The sequence below is a fragment of the Anser brachyrhynchus genome (assembly GCF_964034855.1).
Source record: "Anser brachyrhynchus genome assembly, chromosome: 4".
NCBI classification, from domain to species: Eukaryota; Metazoa; Chordata; class Aves; order Anseriformes; family Anatidae; genus Anser; species Anser brachyrhynchus.
The window spans coordinates 42,998,384-43,023,245 of NC_137698.1; the positions used below are offsets into that span (position 1 = coordinate 42,998,384).

The 24,862-nt window shown below is 39.3% G+C and overlaps 1 protein-coding gene across 1 annotated transcript; it reads right to left on the reverse strand.

Moving 5' to 3' along the window:
* Positions 1–143: 143 nt before the first annotated feature.
* Positions 144–24,795, reverse strand: HSPA4L (heat shock protein family A (Hsp70) member 4 like). Its single transcript, XM_080588855.1, has 19 exons — positions 24,586–24,795; positions 20,583–20,640; positions 19,040–19,180; positions 17,211–17,333; positions 15,688–15,787; positions 13,749–13,882; positions 12,537–12,781; positions 12,370–12,446; positions 11,022–11,173; positions 10,411–10,517; positions 9,887–10,020; positions 8,493–8,695; positions 6,263–6,364; positions 5,599–5,736; positions 4,558–4,683; positions 3,310–3,417; positions 1,994–2,113; positions 1,264–1,425; positions 144–838 (listed from the first exon to the last, which is right to left on the reverse strand). The coding sequence occupies exons 1-19, from the start codon at positions 24,690–24,692 to the stop codon at positions 644–646; spliced, it is 2,532 nt and encodes an 843-aa protein (XP_080444981.1). The 5' UTR covers positions 24,693–24,795; the 3' UTR covers positions 144–643.
* Positions 24,796–24,862: the final 67 nt, after the last annotated feature.

Sequence of the window (24,862 nt, forward strand, 5' to 3'; positions counted from 1 at the left end):
TTCAGCAAATGGCAGCGCCATTATAAAGTATTTTGTAACTAAGCTTGTTAGTGGTATGGGAGTCTAAAAGTGTTCAAGCTTACATTAGTTTATATGAAAGAGACCGTACAATTTTCATGGTACATCAACAAGATGGACTAGTATGCCAACTAACCTCTATTTTAATATTTAAATTATAACAATACAATAACTAGAAAAGGTCAGTGCTTCAAGTGACAAGTTTTGCCACTTCAATTCCAATATTTTTCCAAAATAAAGATGCAATTAGATCTACACTTGAGCATCAGTAGTGCAATACAGTATCCTTTCCTGAATAAAGGAGCTGAGGTTTATCCACAATAAAAGCTTTAAATAAGGTAGATTGTTGCCATTTATATATCAATTCTGTATGTTTGATATAAAATATATTGGGAAAGCTTAAACTGACTTATACAATCTACATTTGGCTAAAGCTCCACATAAGCAGCATCAGTGGAAATGAACATCAGAGGTGTACTTAATATGAAACACTTTCAAAACTACTCAGCAACAAATGACAGAAGGTTGGCTAAGAATAACTGAACATCTGAGGTGTGTACCAGACAGAAAGAATGGACCCTGTGGTTACTTGCACTATTTTAATTAAGTAAAAGAAAAGCAAGGTTTAGTCCACTTCCATTTCTCCAGATGGTTTGGTCTGCTGAGAATTGTCCTTCGCTGCATCAGGTCTTGTTTCAGTACCGCTCTGTCCATTCACTGGTCCATTGTGTTCACCATTAGCTTTGGACTGCCCATCACTAGGAGGTTCTACCTTGGGTTTGGGCTTGTATATGATAGGATTACAGAAGCTATCCAGTTCCTGGTTGTAACAGAAGTGAGAGAAGTTACTTGGTGGCAAAGTAATTTCATTACAATAGAACGTCTCAAATTTATTTCAGGTTCATAATAATGTAGACTTCAAACTTCAAGGACTAGACTTCTCAATTTTATCCAATCTAGAAGCTTTACAGAAAGCAAAGAACCTTCCAATAGCTGAAGAGCTTACAACAATCCATTTTCTAGCAAACCTGGTGCTTTAACTCTGAATATTTTAAGGGCTATTCAGAGGTACTGGCTGCAAGTCAAGAGCTAAGGACTGCTAACACTGATAAACTGCCGCTCCCTCTATATGACTCTTACCAGAGCTTTAAAGACCTCTGTAGGTATTGTATCCTAGCTCAGTACAGAGGCTAAAATCTTTTAAAGAAAACTTTATTAAGATACAACATTTACGACAATTTTTACCTTGGATTTTGACAGTATTTCTGCCACTTTGACAACTGGATCCTGAGTTAGACTTAGTTTGTTCTGGGCATTCATTTTGCTGTTCAACCAATTCATAGCCTCACTAATGTATTTTTCAACTTTTTCCATCTCAGCAGGGTCTAGGTGATCATATTTTTCATCCTAAGGAGAGAGATGTTTATATCATCAATTAGTACATGCTTCTCAACCAATTAAGAATTTCAGGGACACACAATAGGGTAACATTACTACAACCCACTAGAAAGAAGGGCTTCTAACTAGAGTTTGGTATGAAGAGTCACTGTAGAACTAAACACAGGAAATTATTTTTAGACATATTTGAAAATTTGATCTTAAGTGCACACTGCTGAAGGGCAAGTTAGTAAGAAAATTGCAAGAGAACAAAAACTCACCCAAGTAACTAACCCCCAAACACTATCTTGTTAATTATAAAAACAGGGATAACAACCCTAAGTTGAGATAGCCGTTTCAAACGGTACAAGTCACCATAAATAACATGGCTGTGTTCAATTCACATTCATGAAGAAACTTTTTTTTTTTTTTGGTAATGATCAAGAATGATTTCTGAAGTTCTCAGGAATGTAAGCACAACAGCCATTTTAGAGCAGCTTAAATGTTCATCTTAATAGGATTTCTTTTCCAGCACTAAAAATAATCTTACAACCAAACACATCCATAATAGTTCATTCCCTAAATAATTTGCTTCTACCTTATTTTTGTATGCTTCTACTGCTTTCATAAGGAGCTGAATCTTTTTTCCGAGTTCATTTAAAACTTTTGGTCTCTCTTCATGTTCCATGTATCTTTCCTGAATAGGCTGTCCAAATTTCTGTAAAGATAAGCACAAACATCTTGACAAAATAGAAGTTTAGCATAGTCTGGTCAAAGAACAAAACATGGCACCAGAACGAAGACGGCTTTTTCCTCCTTTTCACACCCATTCAAAAGCTTAACCTATGCATTTTCCTTCAGTGCAACAAAAAAACCCCACAAGTTTAAACGAGTAGTGCTTCTGCCCTTATATGGCTTAGTATTTTGCAGTTATTTTCAGAAAAAAACTTCTGGGACAGCACACTTGGAGGAGAAACAATACATTTTGCACGCATATTGGCACACATGGTTTGAATTTTAAAATAGTCAAAAAATATCTAGTTTTATCGTGTTTTTTCCTTCTTTTGAATACTGGTATCCAGGCAAGGTAGTTGCCCACACTGCTGTTTACATTCCCTTCCCACAAAGAAAACCTAACTTGAGAGGAAACAGTTGGAACTCAAGAGTTAGAGACGTATCCTTAAAGATTTTTACAAACCAACTAGTCATCAAAATTCACATTTGCCCTTGAGACTACTGAAGTACTTCAGTTTCTTTTTTTGGTCATTACTACTCAAATGGTACAGTGGAAGCAGCTTTTAAAGCATTCTTCAGCCTTTATCATTAGATATTAGCTTAAAAATTGCATTTTATTATATAGCTATGGAAGACCATTTAAAACAAGAAAACCAGAACATCTGTTTTCAAGTGTAGTTTTGAATACCTGGGAGAACAATCAATTACTCTAAAGCCTCTTTCAGTCTGTAGCAAAAACTACAAGAAGTTATCGCAGTGATTGGAGTCTCCTTCTCTGGAGATATTCGAGGCCCGTCTGGACGCCTACCTGGGCAGCCTGCTCTAAAGGAACCTGCTTTGGCAGGGGGGTTGGACTCGATCTTTCGAGGTCCCTTCCGACCCCTTCGATTCTGTGATTCTATTATTTGTCACTCGAGACTGAATGCTTCACTGCGTCTATTTTCAAATTAGAAGCACAACTGACATTACAACAACCTGTATTCCTAGTTCTACATAGTGCATTCATTGCACAACTGGACACTAGCCAGATACAACTTGGATGTCCATACTCTGAAGTGAATGGATTTACAAAACTTACGTATGGGTACGTACACGCACACCTCTCGGCTGAACAGCTTGACTTACATTAGCCACCCAGCCGCCAACCCCCTTTTTCTAGAAAAGCACTTAGAGCCTTACTCTTAATTCCTGAAGCTTATCCATGTACACTTGTTTTGGCTGGTCCTCTCCATCTTCGTAAAGCCAGTTTTCCGTGTCTTCCAACATCAAGGTCAGCTTGTTTGTATCCTATAAAGCAAGTTACAGACCCTGTAAGGTTGGCAGGGAACAATACAAACGAGACTGCTGAAGAAACAAACCTGTTTCCTTCCCCTTTCCTTTGTCTTCAGCTGGTGAACACTGACGGACTTCAAAAACGAGATTTTATAGAAAGGCGCAAGAGGCACTACAGGCCTACTAATGTGATTTGCATGTGAACTTTGGGAGCTGCACAGCTTCTGTTTTAGTTTTATATGCAAGCATTAACATTGTTAAGTAAGATTCCTGTGTATTCTTTTTACATGGTAAGTTCTGCTGTTCAGGTTCTCTGATAGCACAAGAGAAGAACAGAATATCTGGACACATATGCACATCTATAACTCTGAAGTTCAAATTGTTTTATTTGATCTATCAGCTGTAAGCAAAGATAAAGATCTTATCTTTATTTAATTGGAAATTAAATATATTAAAAGCATAAAGAAGTTCTTAAGAGATTGTTTTGAAATTGGTATGAGAAAGACAGCCTCAGATTCCTTGAGTTTATACTGGAAGGCCATCTGCACTGGTAATTAACAGGGCAGACCTTAAAACATGTGCAGCTACTGGAGAGTTGTTTTGACAACTCATTGCCTGTGTACCAGCCACTTATTTAGATGGCTTTTACAGATAAACTATTACGGAAGTTATCTTTCAATACCGCTTTTGCAAAAGCCCAGTGTAAAAACTTTACCATCTTTTAGTTGGACTTTAACACCACATCAGGTTCAACATACTTGTAAGTGGGGAAAGAACCGTATTTCTAAGTTAATGAAACGCAGATCAATACAGCACGGTTATAAATACTCTGTTTTCTGCTCATTTTTATTTCTTCCTACCCATTTATGCTCATTGTGATCTGTCCTGCTTTCCTACACCCCTAACCCACAGAATGTTTTGCCTACATCTGGAATGCTTCCCTGCCACTGAGAAACTTCTCTGACATGCAAATACGCTCAATTCTGTACTGTCTGCAATGTCAGGCTGAAGCACAGCCTGAACTTCACTTTTGTGAAGTTAATTCATCTCATGTTCTGAGACAAGTCCTACAGATTCCTGCAGCCTCTACATACACCACTGAATTTTAAAGCTTTTTTTTCCCCCTCTGACAGTTGAAACATAGGCAAATCTTACTTCTTCAGTGATGAACTTCTCAAAGACTCCACACAGCTTGTCTCTGAAGTCATATACATATTCTTCAACAGCATTTTTAGCATCATTTCTTTCCTTCTCTAGTTTGTCTTGCATCATCATCTTCCCCTAGGGCAGATAAAAACTTAGTTAGAACTCAAAGCCTTTCAGGTGTCAAACTTGAGCGTTACTCTTTTCAAAGTGTACCACAGAACTTTTAAGAAGCCTATTAATTCACAATTACCGATTAAATTTTCACCTTTGTGTAACTTCTCTTCACACCCAGTTAGAACTGGAAAGGGGGAAAAGAGCGTGTTCACATTTATGAGCGCTTTGGCAAGTGCTTCAATACAAACAGATCAGGTAAAAATTACAATCTGACCAGCACAGACAGAACTAGTAGTAAAGTACTGGGTTCAGTTTGGAAGTCACTAGGAGTTATTCTGCCCTACAAAAGGTATTCTATTCTTTGCAATGACCAGCTTTCAGAGAGGAACTTCAATTGGTATGATCTTCACGATGGCAGACAAAGCACACCTATGAAGTTAGACAGGATCCTCTGAAAGCCATATTTTCTATATGTAATACTTTCCAGTTTCCTGCTGATACATCACTTGAAGGGCAAAAAACACGGTCTAGCAAGGACACGGCTTCCATAGACCACCACCAAAAAAAAAAAAAGTCTGCAAGCGCAAATCCTGACCTGTATCAGGTCAGTCAGTAACATCCCACATGCCTGTCACATACTGCACAGCCTTTACTGGAAATCTTAAGAAATTCCTGCATAAGAAAGGCATTGATTGTTCAGTGATGACAGGCTAAAAGGTTCGCCTCAGACCTGGACAGTTCAGCTTACTAGTAAAACTAGTAAACTCCACCAATAACAAACAAACAAAAAACAACAACAAAACCAGCAAAATGAAAAACCCTGTAATTGAAGACAAAGTGCCAAGAAATTCTAAATTAGAAAATGTTTATGGTTGCAAATACTTTCCAAATAATTATCTAGTGACATTAGAGTCATCATCTGTTTATGCTCCTTACCTCATTTTCTATATAGCAATTGATAAGATCTTGTCCTAGTTGTCTGTAGAGGCTTGCCTGTATAGGTAGGTCAATACTCTTAACTTTCGCTTTAGCCTTTGGCTGGGTTGGATGATCTTGCTTGTCTCCAGAAGAAACCTGTAAGATTTACACTTTAACAAACTTTCAAGAATAGAAATATGACTACATTTATGCTCAAAAAGAGACAAACCAAACTAATGAAGACAGCTACAAATTATTTGCGCATAAACAAAGCACACAATCATACATCTGCTATTTGGAATCACCATTACTTTAGTTTTGAACCAAACTGGTAGAATTTAATTCCTTTAAACATAACATGAAGAGCTTTTCAGAAAACTTGCTCAAAAGCTAAAGAAATCGCATGTTCTTTTCCATAATGCTTAAATTTCCCTGAACTCCAGCTTCACTATATAACTACCTTAAGTAAAAGAAACTTACTTCAAAGTCTTGACCACATATTATGTTGAAAATGTAAGTGCTAAGGTAGGATTTCTAACTCAACCATTTCAGTATAGCTGTGCTCTTCCAAATACAGTCCCTACATATTGCAACTAAGACTGATGGAATAAATTTGAGAATACTAGGCAAAAATGTCTAAGGGAAACAATGTTACTTTTCCTTATCAACACTGAATACAAACTTTTGTTTCATTTCCTGGGTTTTCAGTTTCCTCATCTGCTTGGCTCTGTTGTTCAGCTTGACTCTTCTGAATACCTTCATCTTGATCAACCTGCATTTTATCCTAGGGGAAAAAAAAGTTATATAAATCATACAGCAAACCTTTGCACTGAGTTAAGACTGAGGCCAACTTACATCACAGATGAAGTGGAAAATTCAGTCTTGAAAAGTTTGATTCACTGTATTTAAACAGACATTTTGATAATGCTACTTGTATTTGTATCTTTCTCAAATTAAAAGGGGATTCCACTTGACCTGCCCCCTTTTAAATAGTTATGATGCTACCATCCATAATATTATACTAAGCCCAGTGAATACTCCATTTTAATTTCAAAATAAATACATATGGAATGTATGCAAATAATGGTTTAGAAACACAACACCAACACAGACAGTAACTACAGATTCTCTACGGAACAGCCAGAACTTTGAACAAATACCATTTCTCCCATCAATTTTAAGCTTTATAATCAAAGCAGAAGTAATTTAATCATTGTAATTGTTACCTGCATCTGTCTCACAGGACAATGAAAAATCATTTCCGTAGTAGCCTTTTAAAGCACATGACCGATTGTCTTCCCCTGCCACCCCATTTTTCACTTAAATTTATCTGTAGTTCACTTATGCCTTATTTTAAATTTAAGTGTCTTGAAGACATCACTGAAAGACCCGATCACTTGATTTAGGTCAAGTTATGCTATTCCCTGTTGTCAATACAAAATCCTTCAACAGCGTATTAATGAAATTTCAAGTTTTCAGGATGGCTCCAGTATTTGGGCATCCAGAGCATCAATAAATATAGAGCAGCAGCTGAGGTGTGAAAGGTCAGTGACTACTTCTATTACAAGGAATTAAGATGCATGGATTCACGGACCACATACGCATGTAAAAATAATTTGCCATTATTTCTGGGAAATACAAGAAATTCAATATTTAAAAGCTTTCAAACTAGTACAGGTGCAACATGTTGCGGGTTAGCTGTAGCTGATTTAGCAAAGTTGTAATGATGAAGTTGAAAGTAAGTAGGCTACTTTAGTCACAATTTTTTTTTTCCATTTCAGAATACAAAAAAATACGTATTTACTGTTCTTACTGTTCACACAGGAAAGGCAACAACCAGAAGGAACTGTCTTGCCTACACAAAAAGCTGGGGGGGGGGGGGGGAGGTACACATATACACCACAAACCTCCTCATCAGAGTCGGGGGTATCATCCTCAATAATGAAAGGAAATTGCTGACAAGCACAAAAGATGTATTAGGATGAATGAGGTACTAACAAACAAAGCCTGAGGATGGAAGTGGTTACTCTCGCACTGAACATAGTGTACACAGCTTAGTAACCTCCACATGCAGCATGCTGCTGGTAACACAAAGTGCCAGCTACGTCACTTTCAAGTGCTTCACTTGTACACGAAGCTCAGATGCAAAGCGCCTGTCCACAAGGAGCAGCAGGAGGCCACCACCGGGGCGCCTCTCCCAGCTGTAAAAACACTCCCAGGTACCCAGTCCTCACGCCTAGAGCGTAAGTATTGAAGCTGCACCTTGTGACTTGCAGCCATGTACTTTTATTTAGTATACAAGACACCAGAAATGAAACTAATCCTCCTTGCACTTGGATGGGAAAACTGACAGCAGAATACTGTGAGCAGGCACCTCTGCAGTACTTCAACACACTGATTACAGTGAGGTAAGGAAGTCTAAAATCCTAACCTCTCAGTACCAGTAACAACACTGTTACACATTTGTTTCCCTTAATCCGCCCCCCCCCCCCCCCAGGCTTACAAGCCATTTTATAAGAACTACCAGCAGCGAAGTGCCACAGGTGAAAGGTCTATGAAAAAATACCATGTTTTTCTACTCAATGAAAAGGTAGCACTTCAACGGCAACACATTTTGTGATCTGGCAAATTAACTGTAACGTTTTGATAACAACATAATACTAAGACTAGTAGAGAGATGGTAAAATACAGTGAAAACAGTTTTCTTTGCAATCTAGCTGTTTTACACTCTTGCTATCATAGTACCAGTACTTCAATAACAAACAAACATGAAGGAATGTTATATGACTGAAGAAATCATTCAAGGGTGGAGAAGTAGCAATTTTCAAAAGCTATACACTATGATTTCATCCCCAATTACCGGCTCTCTTGTCAGAATTACAAGAAGTGTAGATATTTACAAGTTTACATACCAGCTCATCATCTCTGCCTTGGTTCTTACTTGATGATTCAGTGTCCATAGGTGTGTCATTGTGATCTCCCACTATATTCTGCTTCTCTATTATAGAAGCACTAGCCACGCTGAAAAGGCCATGAATATTGACACGCACTTTAACCTTCACTTTGGAATTGTCACCATCATGTTGGGGACCAACATTTTGAATAGTGAAACGCCCTTTAAAACAGAAGGTTTTAATTATTGTTCAAAAGAAACAACAAAAACAAACAGACGAAGTAAGAAAAAGAAAATACACAACTTGAAAGTTGTCGATTTAAATAGTAACTTTATCAGATCAACTCTATTCAGAAACTTCTTACTTAGTTGATAGTTCTACAATGTGATGTATACCAGACAAATTAAAATCTGGTTCCTCACTTATTACTAATTTGTACAGCCACAAGATACTTTTACTTTATATCTACGTTTTTAACATATTCAACATAATATTATTAGATGTTACGCTTCTCTGTTGTCTTCTCTAAACCATCACACTAGAGAAACTTCTGTGATTTGCTTCAGTTTCTTTCATTCAACTCTAACTCTGCACTGAAAAATAAAACGGTAACAGAGGAAGGTGCCCTTTGAATTTGATAATGCAGATACACTGCACATTTTGGAGACCAAATGGTGTGTTTACCAAGGCCTCCAGAAACAGTGAGGTTGATGTTATCAAAACTGTTGCAAATATGAAAGTAATGCAGAATGTGTATGTATAAATGAGAATGTTCTTTCCTGAAGATGACAGACATCTTGAAAAGACACTCAAAAAAGCCAATACCATGTTTATACCTTACAGAAATTAGTCAATAAAATCAATTAGCTTAAAGACCCTGAACAGTCAGCTACTAATTGTGAATAAAGCAGTATTAGCTACAAGTAAACTAATTCATACCATGCATTTAGACTTTACTACAGATGCTTACATTCAGGGGATACCTATGTTGTATTTTCTCAGATTAGCAGAAAGAGACATGACAAATACCTATCTAGGCAGATAAAGCATCATCAGCTCCTTTGATCCAATTTCTTCGAAAAAATCTGGGCTGGTGGGCACATCAGATTATGTTCCATTTTACACAAGCTTCAAGAACCAGAAAATAGAGCACTGAACTCTTTGTGCCTACATTTTTAAAACATTTAAAAACGATGAAGAAAGTAAATTTCCTAGTAACTGTCCTAAAATGATGTTGATACTGTTTGATCACTGCACCTAAGCCAAGAAGACTGTTCTGAGCCTCTCTGAAGGGGCTAGGCTTTTCTATAATCTAGGAAATATGGAGGTAAAGTCTCTTACGTAAAGGGGAACTATCCTTTCTCATTGTCAACAAAAGCTTTTTTTTTTTTTTTTTTTAAACATGTTCTTACCTATTCTGGAATCAGGATAAGGCACTTCATGTGGATGGGTATAGTAAGCTTCCAAGTCAAAAGGCTCTTTCTTGTGAAAAGTAATTACTTTTGAGAATGGAGCAGCATGGTTCTTACTGAAGACTTCACATTCCCTAAAACGATACATTAAGTAAATTTAAACCACTAAGCATAATACAATGGATAATCAAGTTGTTATGAACAGCAGCCATGCTGAACAAGCCACCAAATAATTTACTTAAAACGTCAGTGTCTGACAAGAGGTGCACATTAATGGCCTGCCTGTCTCAAAATGGACTACGTACTTTATGTCACTTCAGCAAAACTATAAAAGTTCATGCAAATTTTTCATTTTTAATTAACTGTATTTCCAATTATCGATCAAGAAATAAAACAAGAGAAGAAAAAAACTGCTGAAATAGCTAACTTAGAAGTCTGAAGGCCTGGTCTTCCACATAGCCCAACATTTTTCTTAATACACACATAAAAACCCATGTTTATTTAGCAGGCATCGTACAACTTACCCTGTTCCTTCTTCATAAGATGATTTCCATCTTAACGTTATGGAATAAGGAACAACATCAGTGATGGAAAATTCACGTACTTTAAAAGCTGGGGAAAGTATTGCACACTAGAAAACAAAGACCAGAATTTTATTACATCCACGTAACACAAAGTACAATAATTAATAGCTAAGTGTAGAAAGGCTACAACGCATACAAGTACACGGAGGTCCTGATTACCACCGTATTTTTAACAGAAACTTCCTACTCTTAGTAGAAAGTTAATTCAGCTGAAAGACTTAACTAAATTAAGGTAATAGTAACAGATGCCACTTCTTGAGTGATGGTCATTAAAGACAGAAGCAAAGCTTTCAAATGACTTACATGAAGTAGAACTGTGAATTCAGGTCATCAAATTTAACAGGTCTCTAACAAGACCATTCCTTCTAACAGGACACAGTGGCAAGCTACCAAACCTAATACAATCATTTCTGACATAGTCACAGTCACCAATTGTTCACGTAGCAAGTAAGACTTTGTACCTTGTTTCATCTACAATGCCTCTTGGTTTTGATTAGTTACACTGCAATAGACCACATTAAATGAGCAATACTGTATTTTAATATCCATACCTGCAAGGCACAGCCTCTTGCAACAGCTTCGTCAGCATTTAGTGTGGTGCTTATTTCTTTACAGAAAAAGTTAGAGATCTGTTCCTTCACTGCTGGAATTCTAGTAGCCCCACCTACTATTTCTATACTGTAGATATCTTCACGGTCAAGTTCTAGAAAAGAGTGCATGGCCTTCAGTTATCATCAGTATATCAAAAAGCTGTCTTTGGACAACCAAAGTAAGATTGAGTTCTCTTACTATCTATACGCTGTCATGAGCATCGAATATATTCAATGGCCAACAAGACCTTTAAGACCAGATTCGTAGTGCTACATCTTACTCAAAATCCTCATCCCTCCTACAGACTACACAATTTTCTGGTTGCGCAATCCTGGAAAATGCAGAAGCAAAGCATCAAATAGGGCTCACTTGATGACAGCTGCTCTTCAGAAGTGCCTTATCTGTATGTATCCTCTTTCTGGTGGGCATAAACCCAAGCGTGTGATAAGGTTTTCTTTGGCACCCATGTAGTACTGGGTGCCAATACCTCACTCCTCTCAAGCAAGAACAAAATAAACCCCAAGTATACCTCATTATATGTTCGGTTAATGTTGGTTGCCAATACACAAAAACAAAACCCTTGACTAAAATGTATAATAAATATTAAACTGTGCTTGCAGGGTAACTTTAATTCTGGATTCAAGATACGTGGAGGAAGTGATTTCAAAATCTCAAACAGCTGTCAGTCCTTGTATGGTTTTGCTCAGCAGTTACTCAAGTTCTTATTTCCAGCATTAGTTAGAGCCAACTCAAAAATAAGCAGATGTTTTCTCTTTTAGTTGAAGATGCTAAAAACTGCATAAACCCTTTTCCTATGGAAGTCTATTCCTCTCCTTTATAGCACACTATACAAAAGAATTGTCATTTGCACATGCTTCATATAACTTATTTTAAGAATATACTGCCAAGTTCTCAGGTCAGTGAAGACATATGTATCACATATGGAACAGGCTGGCCAGACAGTTGCAAAGCATTCCAGTAAAGAATGACAGTCGTGTTCCCCCCCTCTTCCCCACCCCCACTTTTTAAAAAAAATCTTTCCACGGCCCAACCTTTTCCATTTCACAGGGTGAATGAGGGTCAATAAGTCAGGGTTGCAGAGTGGTTTGTGCACCGAATGAGGCAGGAATGGGATCATGCATACATGACAAGCATATGAATGGAACTTACATTTAACTTTTCAGTACTTAGCTTTGCAATTCTAATGAATACAAAAATACATTAAAGAGATAATCATTAAAGAGATCTAGGATAACCGCATTACTAGTTACTTTCTAGAATCAAAGGCAGTATCCAGCTCCTACTTACTTGCTTGTTCCATGGCTGCTCTTAGAGGAGGTTCCACTCTGGACAGAAGGGCAGCACACAACTGCTCAAACTGAGCTCTGCAGGAACAGAGCACATGTTTCATATTAGAAAACAGCTGAGATACCACACTTGACTACACTTCAGTAAAAAAAAAAAAAGCACGGTACCTGTTCATCTTGCTGGAGACATCAAGGTCATTCATGAAGCATTCAATATTGAGTGGAAGGTCAGAGGCGTTTGCACTCATAAGCTTCTTTAGTTTTTCACATTCCTGATACAATCGTAGCAGCGCTCGGGGATTCTCTTTTACATTCAGCTTGTATTTTGTCCTAAATTCTTCAGAGAAGTAGTCTACCAAAGCCTCATCAAAATTCCTTCCACCTAAGAATGGGTCAAAAGTAGTAGCTAAGACCTGCATTAGAGTGAAAGAACAGATTACAAATTATTAAACACTATTTGTTTAGATATAGATAGCTCTCATATAGTCACTGGTTTTACAAGTCAGCACCTTTAAAAACAGGTTTGATGTGACAGAATCCCTTGTGGATTTCTCACCATCTTCTGTCAGGCAAGTGACAGAACTTAAAAAAAAAATAAACATAACAAATGACTCTTCTCAATTAGTTTCTGCCCTTGCCAAATAAAGTACTACTATTACTTTAAGAAAAAACATCACATTTATCATGCTTTTTTCTACCACGCTGCACCCCCTACTCAGTTTACTAGCTCACTAAAGAAAAAGCAGGCTAGGATAGCTATTTTCTCATGTTATTACTGGTTCTATCACATTTACCCAGAACAAACAAAAACCAAAAAACAACCGCTATCATCTTCGACATGACTTCAGATGAAGACCACATTTTGACAGCAAAGACATTTTTAAAACATTCAACCACCAATAGCTCAAACTTCAAAGATTAAACTCTCAGAACTACAGAGTGAACAGTTTTATTTCATGTTCAATTGAATTTAGATTTTAAACCTTCACATTCATAGCAGAAAAAATAATCATAATAGAACAATTTAAGGCAATTCAACAATTCCCTATAGGTAAGCAAGTTTCTCAGCTACAACGGCTGTGAGATTACCAGAATACACAAATACTTCATTCAGATAGAAAAATGACAAAACTCATGCATTTGCTTAATTGTCAAGCACTTTTCAAAACACCCTTTGGGTTACTTCATTTCTGCATTCTTACAAAAATTGCTTTGCCAGAACTGCCAAAAGAAAAATCAGAAAGTTGTCGTGTTCTGAATTTCAAAAATATTTACCTTTTTTTTAACGTTTAAAAATCTTCCCATCGAACAGCATTTTGAGTACTGTTCTATTAAATACTTCGGGAATGTAAGACTTTACTGTATGACTTAGAAGATTACCTTCAGTTTTCCCTTGTTAAAAGCGCAGATGGAGACTTGGTATGCAGAATGCCCCATATCTACAAAGACCACGTTTCTTGGTTTCTCGTCCAAGGCCGGCAGATCTTGCTTGTATATTCCATAGGCTAGTGCAACTGAAAGAGAACAGCCCACGGAAATTAAGGCAAAGCTGTGTACCAATGTAAAGCATCCATTAAAGGCACTACCAAAAGAAGGACACTGCTTATTTCCAGTTTTTCTAACTACCTCCGTTACTCTACTCAGATAGAACATAAGGGTGCAAGGGGACGTGAGTTTTAGACCATATGAGTTGCCACGTTCTTTATTTGGTTTCTAATTTTACTATTATATCATGCTCATTCGTAATTGCCATTTGAGTGTTCTGTATCATCTCTCTTTCCAAAAGCAACTGCATGCTGTGTGCCTCCAAAGCACATTTAGTTAGTACTATATGCTCCATCATAAATTTAAATTTTTAGATCCAGGATTTTATCAGAACAGTTATTTTTATTTTCTGTTTTAGAGTTACCGTACATATACAGTGAACAAAAATATACCATTCATATAAAGTCATCACAAACAAAACTAAGATGTTGAAAACAGCTTTTTTCACTGTCAACAAAAGAAATCAATGTCAACTGAAAATTTAACATTAAAGCATCACAAAGTATTTCAGTTCTGCTTGTACGCAAAGTAACATGTTCAAGAAAAAAACGTTTTCAAAACTGGTTTGTAAGAAACTAAGATTTCAATACCAGCCTTCATTCAGGAAGCTGGTTGAAACTTCCTAAAAGAAATTTTAAATCAAAAAATGAAATTACTGGTTTAAACTGCTCCAAATTCAGTTCCCATGAAGCATAGCATATTTCTATAATCTACCATAGAACATATCAAAAACTAGAAAAGGGCAGTAAGTAACTTACTTTATGGAAACAACAGTTGTGCCAACACTACAACTGACAGATTTTCCACAAGCTTAAACTGTCATTCTCCCACAGACTTATGTTTGACTCTATCTGAATAGTTTGATAAGTCATAACTGAAGTTTCTGTATAAGATCAGCAGGTCTGCTTGAAAAAAAGCTCCATAGAAATGCAGTTTGTGTAGAGGCAGCTTTTAAACCATACACGAGTAGTAGTTAAAAATGGAAGTTATTTGGATTACACAGTTTGAGATTTCAAGTAAATTTATTTCAAGTAAATATTAGATTATGATAAAAAATGTTTTCCCCTAAGTATTTCCATGGGATTTATTTTTATTCCAGCATAGCCAATAAACTGTAAAGAAAAATCTGTTATATACTTGTTTTAGTTAACTTCGGAGAGGAGAACTTTATTAACAGCTAACTCCAAGTAAAGGGACATGAATGAGAGGTCATTTGGAAGTGTGTTGTAGAGCAAAATCACAGGAAATGTCACTCTTAGAAGACCCCACAACACATCTATGTTAAGTAACGTATTTACTGTAATCTTTCAGACAGAAAATATGCAGGTTACATCTGATAATAGTACATGACAGTACCATCTAATGCAACAACTGAGAATTTAGGTCAGGTGCATATTCCAGCTAGGCTATTAAGGGATTCTGATGCTAGCTGTGGCTTTCTGGATCTTTCTGCTGTAGCTTCACGGTACAGCAGCGGTAAGCAGAGACACCCCTGTCATTTCAGAAGCAGAGGAGCTATTTTCAAGTGGCATTGTATTGAGATTACGAAATCCAAACTCTCCTCCTGCCTCATAAAATCTGAGCACCACCCCACTGACAGTTACTGCGGTTCCAGTTCCCAAGCTGGATTGGGCAGTACAAGCCCAGATAGCTTTTTCCCAAGCTCCTAATTGTGTAACAGTAGTGTCATCGCCCTTGCAGATTCAATAGCTTGAGCTGTTAAAAAAGCACTTATCCACGTTGCTGCTTTACTTCTGTGCACCCAGGCCTTTACCTGCTGTAGTTTCATTCATCAACTTCAGACAATTTAGTCCTGCAATCTGAGCAGCTGCCATTACAGACCTTCTCTCAGCATCAGTGAAAAAACTGGGTACCTGTTTCCAAGAAATAATTGCATAGGATATTATGACATATGAACCTCTTTAAATTAAAGTCAGACTTACCCATTAAGGAAGCCTATAAATTTCAAAACCACAAGAAACTGGTATAAACTAACCTCAGATGAATAAGGCAGTCCAAGTAAAACACTTAAGTAATTCATTTTACTGCGTATTTTAATTAAAATTTCAAAACATAACAAAAATTAAGTGGAATCCATACTCGTTTTAAACAGTGCATTTATGCACCAAAAAAAAGGTTCAGAGTCTTCTGATGAACCTTTGATCTCAAAATTACCAGTTCAAAACATTTTAAGAAAGTTTCTGTAAACATTTATACAGCACAAAGTCAAACAAATTTGCTAAATTAAATATGAATAAATAAAAAGCCCCCCCAAAAACTATTGCAGAAGCTCAACAGCACTAAACTTACTTTCAGCACCGCTGACCTAAGCTGTGCACTACAAGTGGAGCTATGTCCAGCTGTAGAATTTTTTGGTTATCATCTAAATGACAGCTCCAGCTTACAGTCCCCTACCATCTTCAGTTCCACCACAAAGAGCCAAAGCACAATCAAAGCCCATTTAGAAACCGGCTGCAGTCACAGTTAAGACACAAGACTATATTCATAGTTTCCATTTTGTTGGCTACCACTTCAGTGTATTACCAAGAATCCTTATTTGTGTGGAAGGTATTCTCTGTACATGTCTTTGTATACCATAAGGAAGCAAGAAAAAAGATCAAAGCATATTTCTAACAGCTAAAGCACACAGCTTTCCAGTTCCCATACCTCTGTCTAACAAAGTGAATAGCCCCAAAATATCAAGCCCAGAGCCCTCAGCAGGAGAAGCAAACAAAGAAGGTGAAAAGCAGACATGTAGGACATGGTATCAGGAACAAACTCTCTTGCCTAAGTTCCGCCACCACGCCCGTGCCTCCCATGGGTGAGCAGCCTAGCTAAAAAGACCGATAATAAAGCAAACCAGCCAGATACCAAGACCTTTTCAAACAAATGCAGGCGATTCATGCTTCTTACATTGCTAGTATATTATCCTCAGAGACATGAATTTCAGGCAACTCTCAACTACACTACAACTAAAAAGAATTCAACTTTTGGACCGGAAAAGAAGTGCTTACACATAAAATACTTCTCATTTATAGCAGGCAAGTTATGTAGCACTGAACCAGCCTGGATCAGCTTAAGTAGTATGCTCTCTCAAGCAAATTTTAACAAAATTTCCATTTTCACACACGACTGCAAAAGCATTACCAGCTGGAAAAAAAAATGTAATAAAGGCCCAAGTTTTTGGCAGTATTTCTACCCACCACTGCATCTCTTTCCCATTGCACCATGGCATAAATGATACTAGCTTATGTAAAGTTATCTATAAACAGAACCGCGATAAGTATTACAACTTACTGAGATCACACAGTCTGCCACTGGTTTCTTCAGACCACTTTCTGAAGTCTCTTTAAGCTTGGCCAGTAACATTCCTGTAATTTGTTCAACTGCAAACAGTCTCTCTTCATCGAGGTATCTCACCTGAAATAGAGAATTGCAATTCTGTAATAAATCTTATCATGTTAAGCTTTACCAGCAACAATGGATGCCATTTTGCACTAACGAGCATTTTCTCCTGGACCAGAAGGCAAGTTAAGAGTTTTGCACAAGATTTCAAAATAAAATGAAATTAGAAAAACATGTTCCTCCCCCCATCCTTTTTTTTTTTTTTAAAGAAAAGACAAGTAACACCAAAAAATAAATAAAAATCCTTTCACACATCAATCACCTCTTCTCTGAGATACGCAGTTTGGACATATTTATAATTTTGAGGAATGAGACAAGTTTAACACCAGACTGAACACAAGTAACTCTCCACATGAATTGACGCTCTGGATTCATGCTACCTACACCAAATTATAAATGGTTCAGTTTAGCTGACCATTGTTTTGTGGAAAACCTTGACAACTGAATTATCTCAAGGGGCTATTTCTAAACACTACAGTACTTTTGTTGGGTGTATTTGGAACTAAAAAGAGATGTAAAATATACGTAGAATCACATTCGTCCTAATGCAAGCTAAAAATTGGAGTTCTGAAGAAAACCCAAGAACTTATTTTCTGCAATGGTCACTCAGATGTGTGGCAAGGAAGGGGCAGGCAAGGCAATCCTAATTGCCTTGTTCTTCTTGGCAAACACATCCGAATCTGGAAGCTTCACGGGCGGTCTATGTCCTGAACTCCTGCGAGGCTGGTGTTTAGTAATCCCAAACACTCCTGTGCAGGGAAACCCAGAAAGAGGAGCAGCAACTGTATTTACGTTGGCAATTACTATGGTAATAAGTACCTGTACAGAACAAACTGAACTCACTTCATGCGGTCTAAAGCCCCTCCACAAAGCAACCCGAAGTGCAAGCTAAGTGAGGATGACAGGGAGATTTGCTTTGGAAGTACACTCCTGATCTAGATTAAACTGCTAATGGTAGATGCATTCAGAGACTGAAGCCATAAAGTCTGAATTTTAAGAAGTACAGTTTCCAACCATTTAGTTTGGAAGCAAATTAAAAATAGCTTGTTTAGATTAAATCTTCAGAGAGTTACCCTGTTTTCCTGACACTTGGTCTCTGCATTTCCAGACAAATTGAGATGTCGCTAATAATCACACGCTGTAATTGAAGCTATTTGAAGGTAAATCTAGTAAAATACAAGCTACTAAGGGAGACTACAGAAAGCTAGTAAAATTGATGAGAAGTCTCAACAGACATCTCAGACAGACAAAGTACTATGCTTAGTGAATGTTACTGCAGGGAAAGGAATGTTCATCTTTTGAGGAGAGCAGATTTATTACACAATTTTATTTAAAGTGAACGTAACCTAAGTTTAACCTTTCTGAGGTTAGTTATTAACATTTTATAGTGCACCTGCACAACAGAAGACAATACATTTTTACACTACATTTACTAGAAGACACAAGTATGTAATATAGGACAGGTACTCTAGAACTTCCTGAACAGGAAGACATTAATGAATTATAGGGAAGAATGAGAAACATAGCTAAGCCATGCCAAGGAAGGCTTTGCATGAAATAAGAGGCATTACTGTACTGGTTATCACCTGACATTTCTTTTCAAAAACAATTAAGAATATTTAGAGTTTTCTTAGGGAAAACATAATTCAAGTATGAAGTGGCAAAGGTTTCAAGCACTCATCTCTAACACTCGAGATACGCTGTATGAAGCTCTAACTCACCTTTACTCCTACAGAGCCATTCGGCATCTTCTGAAGCTCGTAAGGAAGTTTGGCCCTTTCAGCTTGTATGTAAGGATCTTCAAAGGCTCTTCCATGCAGTTTTTTGAAGCCATGCAATGTATTTTTTACATTTGTGACAATCTGTGAAAGACATTTTATCTTCAGTTACCTATGACATGCAGACTACAGAAGACCACATTCTTGTCATGTTCAGCTTACTGCACATCCTGAAGACCTATTTTAAGCCCCACACATTTACTGGAAAAGAAAGGGTGCAAGGAAAGAAACACCCTGATTTTAATCTACGGTCTCCATTATAAAGTTCAAGTTTGCTTCCCTCTTTAATAACCATTAGCTTGCTACCATCAATTTTCATTGCACCTTTTAATTTAAAGGAGCTTCCCAATATAGTATGCAGTACAGGATGTATTAAATACTGCTGCAGTGGCGGTCTACAGCAACAAGTTAAGCTATTACCTACATTAACTTCAAATGAAGCTTCAACAAATTAATGCATTCCACTTCCTTTAAAATTGTGCTCTAAAAGTCAGATTCCACTTGGACATAAAATCTTCCCGCACCTATTCCCTCGTCAGTGTTTCACCTGAATTATTTAAGGACAGATTTTTTAAGTAAACGAAGGACCTGAACAAATGCTAACACACAATATTTAATCAAGCTACCAGAAGAAGTTACTCCAGCAGAAACTGGTCTAGTTTACTAGGCTAAGTAACAAGGTTTATAGTCGCAAACATTACTGACAGGACACCTTCTCACCAGCAAGTTCAGGGGCTGAGCTCAAACGAACGGTGTGAAATTTCACGGAACAAAGGCAATGCAGCCTCTGCCACATGCTACCGGTGGGCTCCATTACCTCTACATCCACTGGGCAATGCTGGAGTTAAAGGTCCGGCTGCCTACTGGACCACTCTACAACAGGGAAGGATGTCCCCTCAGAACGTTAACATGATGCACGAACACAAAGGAGAAGGGAAGACCCGATCTATTTTGACTTTCTGGACTACTACAAGTTTTTAAGCGTTTTCCTTGCAAAGCAGCTCTTCTCCTAGGTTGCAAGTGAAGTTGAACACAATAGGAGGAGTTGTATTTCTTTTCAAAGTTCCAAATTAAAACACTAAATTACACAGACACATTAATTTAACTCTATAACCAAGAACTAGTATTTATACCAAGCTTTTGTTCTTCAATTTGTTTCAACTTCTCAAAACCATACGCATGGCATCCCTACCCCCCCAACTCCTCGGAAGAAGATTTAAGAATGAATTCTACTTTTGCTGTCACGAGGAAGATACTCTACTGGGAAAGAAACTAGGTATTATCCTGTTTCTCCTCATTCTATACTCTAAATGAGAAGATGATGAATTTAATAGAGAATGTACTATTGATGCTGCATTATCGTGAAACATACACTTATTATAGACAAGTTACTTTAAAAGACCAAGTTTATTCATTATTTCTCTTTCCACAGTTCGACACAAAACAAGTCAGGTAAGTAATAATTCCATCACCCCCGTCTGTTTACCTGGCTCTTTGCTGCATTCCCAATGGCCCGGGTCTTGGATCCTAAAGATATACAAGCTCTAAGTAAAAGAAGAAAAATAAAAGAAATTCAGCTTTAAAGGGAAGTGTTATAAAATACTTCTACATTACTCTAATAAAACAAAACGAACAAACGGAAAGTCAAGAAGTACAGCAGCAGAACACGGTTGTGTATTTCACAGCATTACTGCATGAAGCACCAGAAATTGCAGTGCAATTCTGGTTTTGTTCTCTGCAAATTAATTTAGAAACTGCAGGCAACCACAATTGTGTTCACTGCATTTAAAGAATCCTTTAAAGCTAACGTGTTCTACAGATCCTGCCATGACAGTACAGAATTAATAGTTTTGGGCAACAGGTCATAACCAGACGAGGTCTGGGCCATCCAGTTAAAACCCCTGAGCTCCACTGCTCAAGTTTCCGTGACATGGTGACCCCGCAGTCAGAAAGTGCCACACCTTGGCACTGAGACAGCAGTTGTGAGTAACCCCCAAGCCCAAGGTAGCTGCGCCAGCTGCCAGGCACCAAGGGCTGGGGCACTACAAGTGGCCATGGCACCCGCAGTTGCTGCTTCCCGTGTCCCCGTGCTTTGACTCCAGCAAAGGCCACCTGAGGACACCAGCCGCCACCTGGCCGCCTCCCTGCTGGCTTCCCAGAGCTCTGCAACAGCACCAAGCGCTGGCCTGCTTCTGAAGGAGCAACGGGCCCAGTGAGAAACATGGGTAGCACGGCAACAGCACTGCTCATGGCCTCAGCCAACTGTCCCAGCAGCTACTGAAGTGTAACTTTAGCCACTAACAGCTCCACCAATAAGCAGTTACTACGTGTTACTTTCAATTTATTCTGTAATCAGTACACCATCTCATCAGTGCATTTCCAAGTACTGTCAGTGGTGCTTTTTTCCTCAAGTTACCATCGCCAGCTTTGTTTTTACAGATTTAAAATAAAATTAGTTTTCAAGTTCTTGTTTCCAGAAGAGAACCGATCTGTCTAAACTCATTCAGCAGTAAATAACAAATACAACCCAGATTCATATGGTTTACTCTTCGCTGTTTAATGAATGCATGAAGGTCACTACAGTGGATTACTTTCTGCCTCCGCTCCTCCTTCATTACATGAGGGCGCTGCATCCAATTTGGCAGCATTACCTAGCAACCTCTTCTGCTGCACCACCACCCTAAACACTCACAACCTTCACTGGATTTAACTGCTGCGCACTGACAGCACGCTGCCCTACATTTTCAAACACTCAGTTCAGTTTTCAAGAAAAGCTTTTACTATTTTTCATGTTGTTTAAACAGTTTACAAGACGTTTATTTTATGGATTGTGATTACAGCTTGTTACTGTTATTGTATTACACGTTTCCTGTGCAGGAATTTGCCTCTGTTGACAGGCAGCATTACGTGCTAATACCCCTAGGCTGGGCATGAAACATCAAGTCCGAAGCCACTCAACCCGATGAGTCTTGCCACGGTTCACTTCCAGCCAGTTCCTGCACAAGAGGATGGGTGGTTTCTCCCTTGGCTGGGAAGCTGAGATGTCAAAAAACCAGAAGGTGCCTGCCCTCTTCGGCTCCAAACGCTGTAGCCATACCCAAGACAGCCCTCTAGGAAGCACAGCCACCACCAGGAGGAAACAAATGAGGTCCCACAACTGCACTGCCTGCCTCCCACCCGCCTCGGCTTAATGGGAAGAGAGGATCTGAGCAGGACAGACACTTTTTTAAAGCAGCAGCTCCCTTCACCAGGACATTTCAACCCTCTCCACTCACTGTTTTGAAGAAGATGCTACATCATTGTTTTAATTACAGTTTGTGATTACACTAATTACATGTGGTCTGAAAAAATAGTTATTAAAAAATTATGAGCTATCAGCAATCACTTTTTTTTCCTCCACGAAACCCTGGTGGTGAGGCATACTACTTGAAAGCACCATTTGCCATGGAGCTAACACCCCAGGCTCACTGGAAATGCACGCAGCATCTGACCTACTGGAGTTCTCAGCTCAGAGAAATGAGGTGTCAGTTAACATCAAGAGAGACAACAAGGCCAAAAGCCTGAAGAAATGTTCTAAGTTCTGCTGAAATGGCTGGCTTAATGGAAAAGCGTTTCCTTTCAAAGCGTAAGGACAAGCACTGCCAAAAGAAGACGCACATTTTACAAGCGCTAACAATCCCATGCCTTCAATTATAGAAGGTAGGTTGGAGGCAACAGATCACCCAAGTGTTTTTACAACTGGGACACTGGATTTAGGACTCTAGGAGTGCTGTATGGAACTGTGATAATGTGGCGCTGTCTTCCTGAGTTCTACCCCGCTTTTGTCTGCAGCACAGGGGCATGCTTAGACTCACACTGTACAGTTCACAACTGTATTGCACAGGTATCTGAATCAGCTCCAAAGGTAGGCGCTGGCTGCGCTAATTAGCCTTGCCCAGAAAGAGTAATTAGCCCTGCACAGCACAGCCAGGACTGTCCTATCTTTAGGACGTAACCCAGTATCTTTACGTGGCTTAATAACGTACTATGAACAGAAGCGTACCAACTTGTCCAGAGCCAGTTCAGGTGTTTTTTCATCACACTACATTGACACAACTAACATCAAAACTTTATAAATGTGAAATTAAGTCCCAAGTATTTGGGATGTATCCAACCAATGTTAATTATTAGCTAATGTCAAATGTTTAAGTGATGTAAGCACCCCTATAGGAACATATAAATAAAGAGCTCATTTACTGCGTTGCTATGCTCAACAAGTGGAAAAGTTTTGATCGTTTAGGCATTGTATCTGCCCAAACCTGCTCAAAATAAGGTTTAGTTACTATGGTATGCTTCTGTAACAGTAATAAACCCTTAACGTTTCTGTTTCTTTTTAAGCTTGCTTCAAGGCATTACCATTAGAAAAGAAATTCCTTTCTGTATTATATAACCCTTTTATATTGTACTTTGGAGAAAGAGAAGAAAAAAGCCAGGAGAAATGTCAGTAAGTGAGGTAACTACTGCCTTTACGTATCGTGCACTGAAAGCACAACCTTACAAACTGCCTGAACTCCCTTTCACGATCACTTTGCCCACATCTTGAAAGTATAGGTACTCCTAAATTTAAGTGAAAAATATTAAACACAGGGAAGCCTACCTAACGTCTACCTGCAAAGAAGGCACTCCAAGAACAGCTAAGAACTGGCAGCACTCACTGTCCCGAGAGGGGAGGAATTTGGCCCTAAACTGGGGATTCGTTGGGCCAAAGTTTCAGGGGCTTCCTTGATCAGGATCAAGAGGTCCCAGAGGTTCTGTTTTCACCAAACTTGCACAGGGATAACTCCTCCTTGGGACTTCTGAATATGAAAGGCAAGATATTTCATCTAGGTAATAAAAAAAATTTTCAGAGCGTACTCTGAACAAACAGTATGCGTATGGTACCACTCAGCTTCTTTCTGCACTAAAAAAAACCGAACTTATAGAACAAACCAAAATCTGTATTTCTTCGAAATCAAAAGGACAGCGATGCTGAAGTTATGACGGCCTCGTATGGCCTTGGACAGCCAAAAACTTTCTGCTGTTGGCTACGAATTCCTTTTACAAAGAGAAGGACGGCCCAAACCTCGAGCTTTTAGGCTTTTTCCCCATCTCCCCCAAAAGCACGCACAGACGGAGCTCCCCACGGCCCGGCCGTATCCCCTGGAAACGGGGGGGGCCCGTCCCCCCCCCCGATGCCGCCTCTCCGTCTCCTCACGGCGGGCACGCAGGTGCCGCAGGGCCAGCGGCAGCGCAGGGGGGGCTCTGCTGTATGAAAGCCGAGCGTTACGCGGCCGGCATAAAAAAGCCAGCAACCCGCTGTGCCTCCGGAGCCGGGCCGGCCGCCCCGCGGCGCCTCAAGGGCACGGAGGAGCCGGCAGCCGGGCTGAGCGGCGCCTCCCGGGGCCCTGCTCCCTGAGGGAGCCGGCTCCCGGCGCGCGAGGGGCTGCGCGGCCGCGCCGGGCGGTACTCACGGCGTGCAGCGGTCGCTGTACTCGTTGGCGATGGTCTCGATGCCGCCGCTGCGCGCCACGCCGATGTAGCAGTTGAGGAAGCCGAGGTCGATGCCCACCACAGCCATGGCTGCGCTCCCCGGCCGGCCTCCTGCCGCCGCCCGCCCCGCTCCGCTTCCCCCCCCCCACTGCGGAGCGCCGGCCGCCAACCGGCGGGGCCTCCCCCCCGCGCAGGCGCGGTGCCGCCCGCCCGCCGCCGCTTCGGCTCTTTCCGGCAGGGCTCGGGCTGCGCGGGCCG

What these genes read in the sequence shown, in the direction of transcription:
- HSPA4L (XM_080588855.1), bottom strand. Translation starts at nt 24,692, where the DNA reads ATGGCTGTGGTGGGCATCGACCTCGGCTTCCTCAACTGCTACATCGGC. An exon ending in TACAGCGACCGCTGCACGCC is followed by an intron (nt 20,641 to 24,585) that starts GTGAGTACCGCC and finishes TCTTTTACTTAG; the next exon opens with AGCTTGTATATCTTTAGGAT. An exon ending in TAGAAGCATACAAAAATAAG is followed by an intron (nt 1,426 to 1,993) that starts GTAGAAGCAAAT and finishes CTCTCTCCTTAG; the next exon opens with GATGAAAAATATGATCACCT.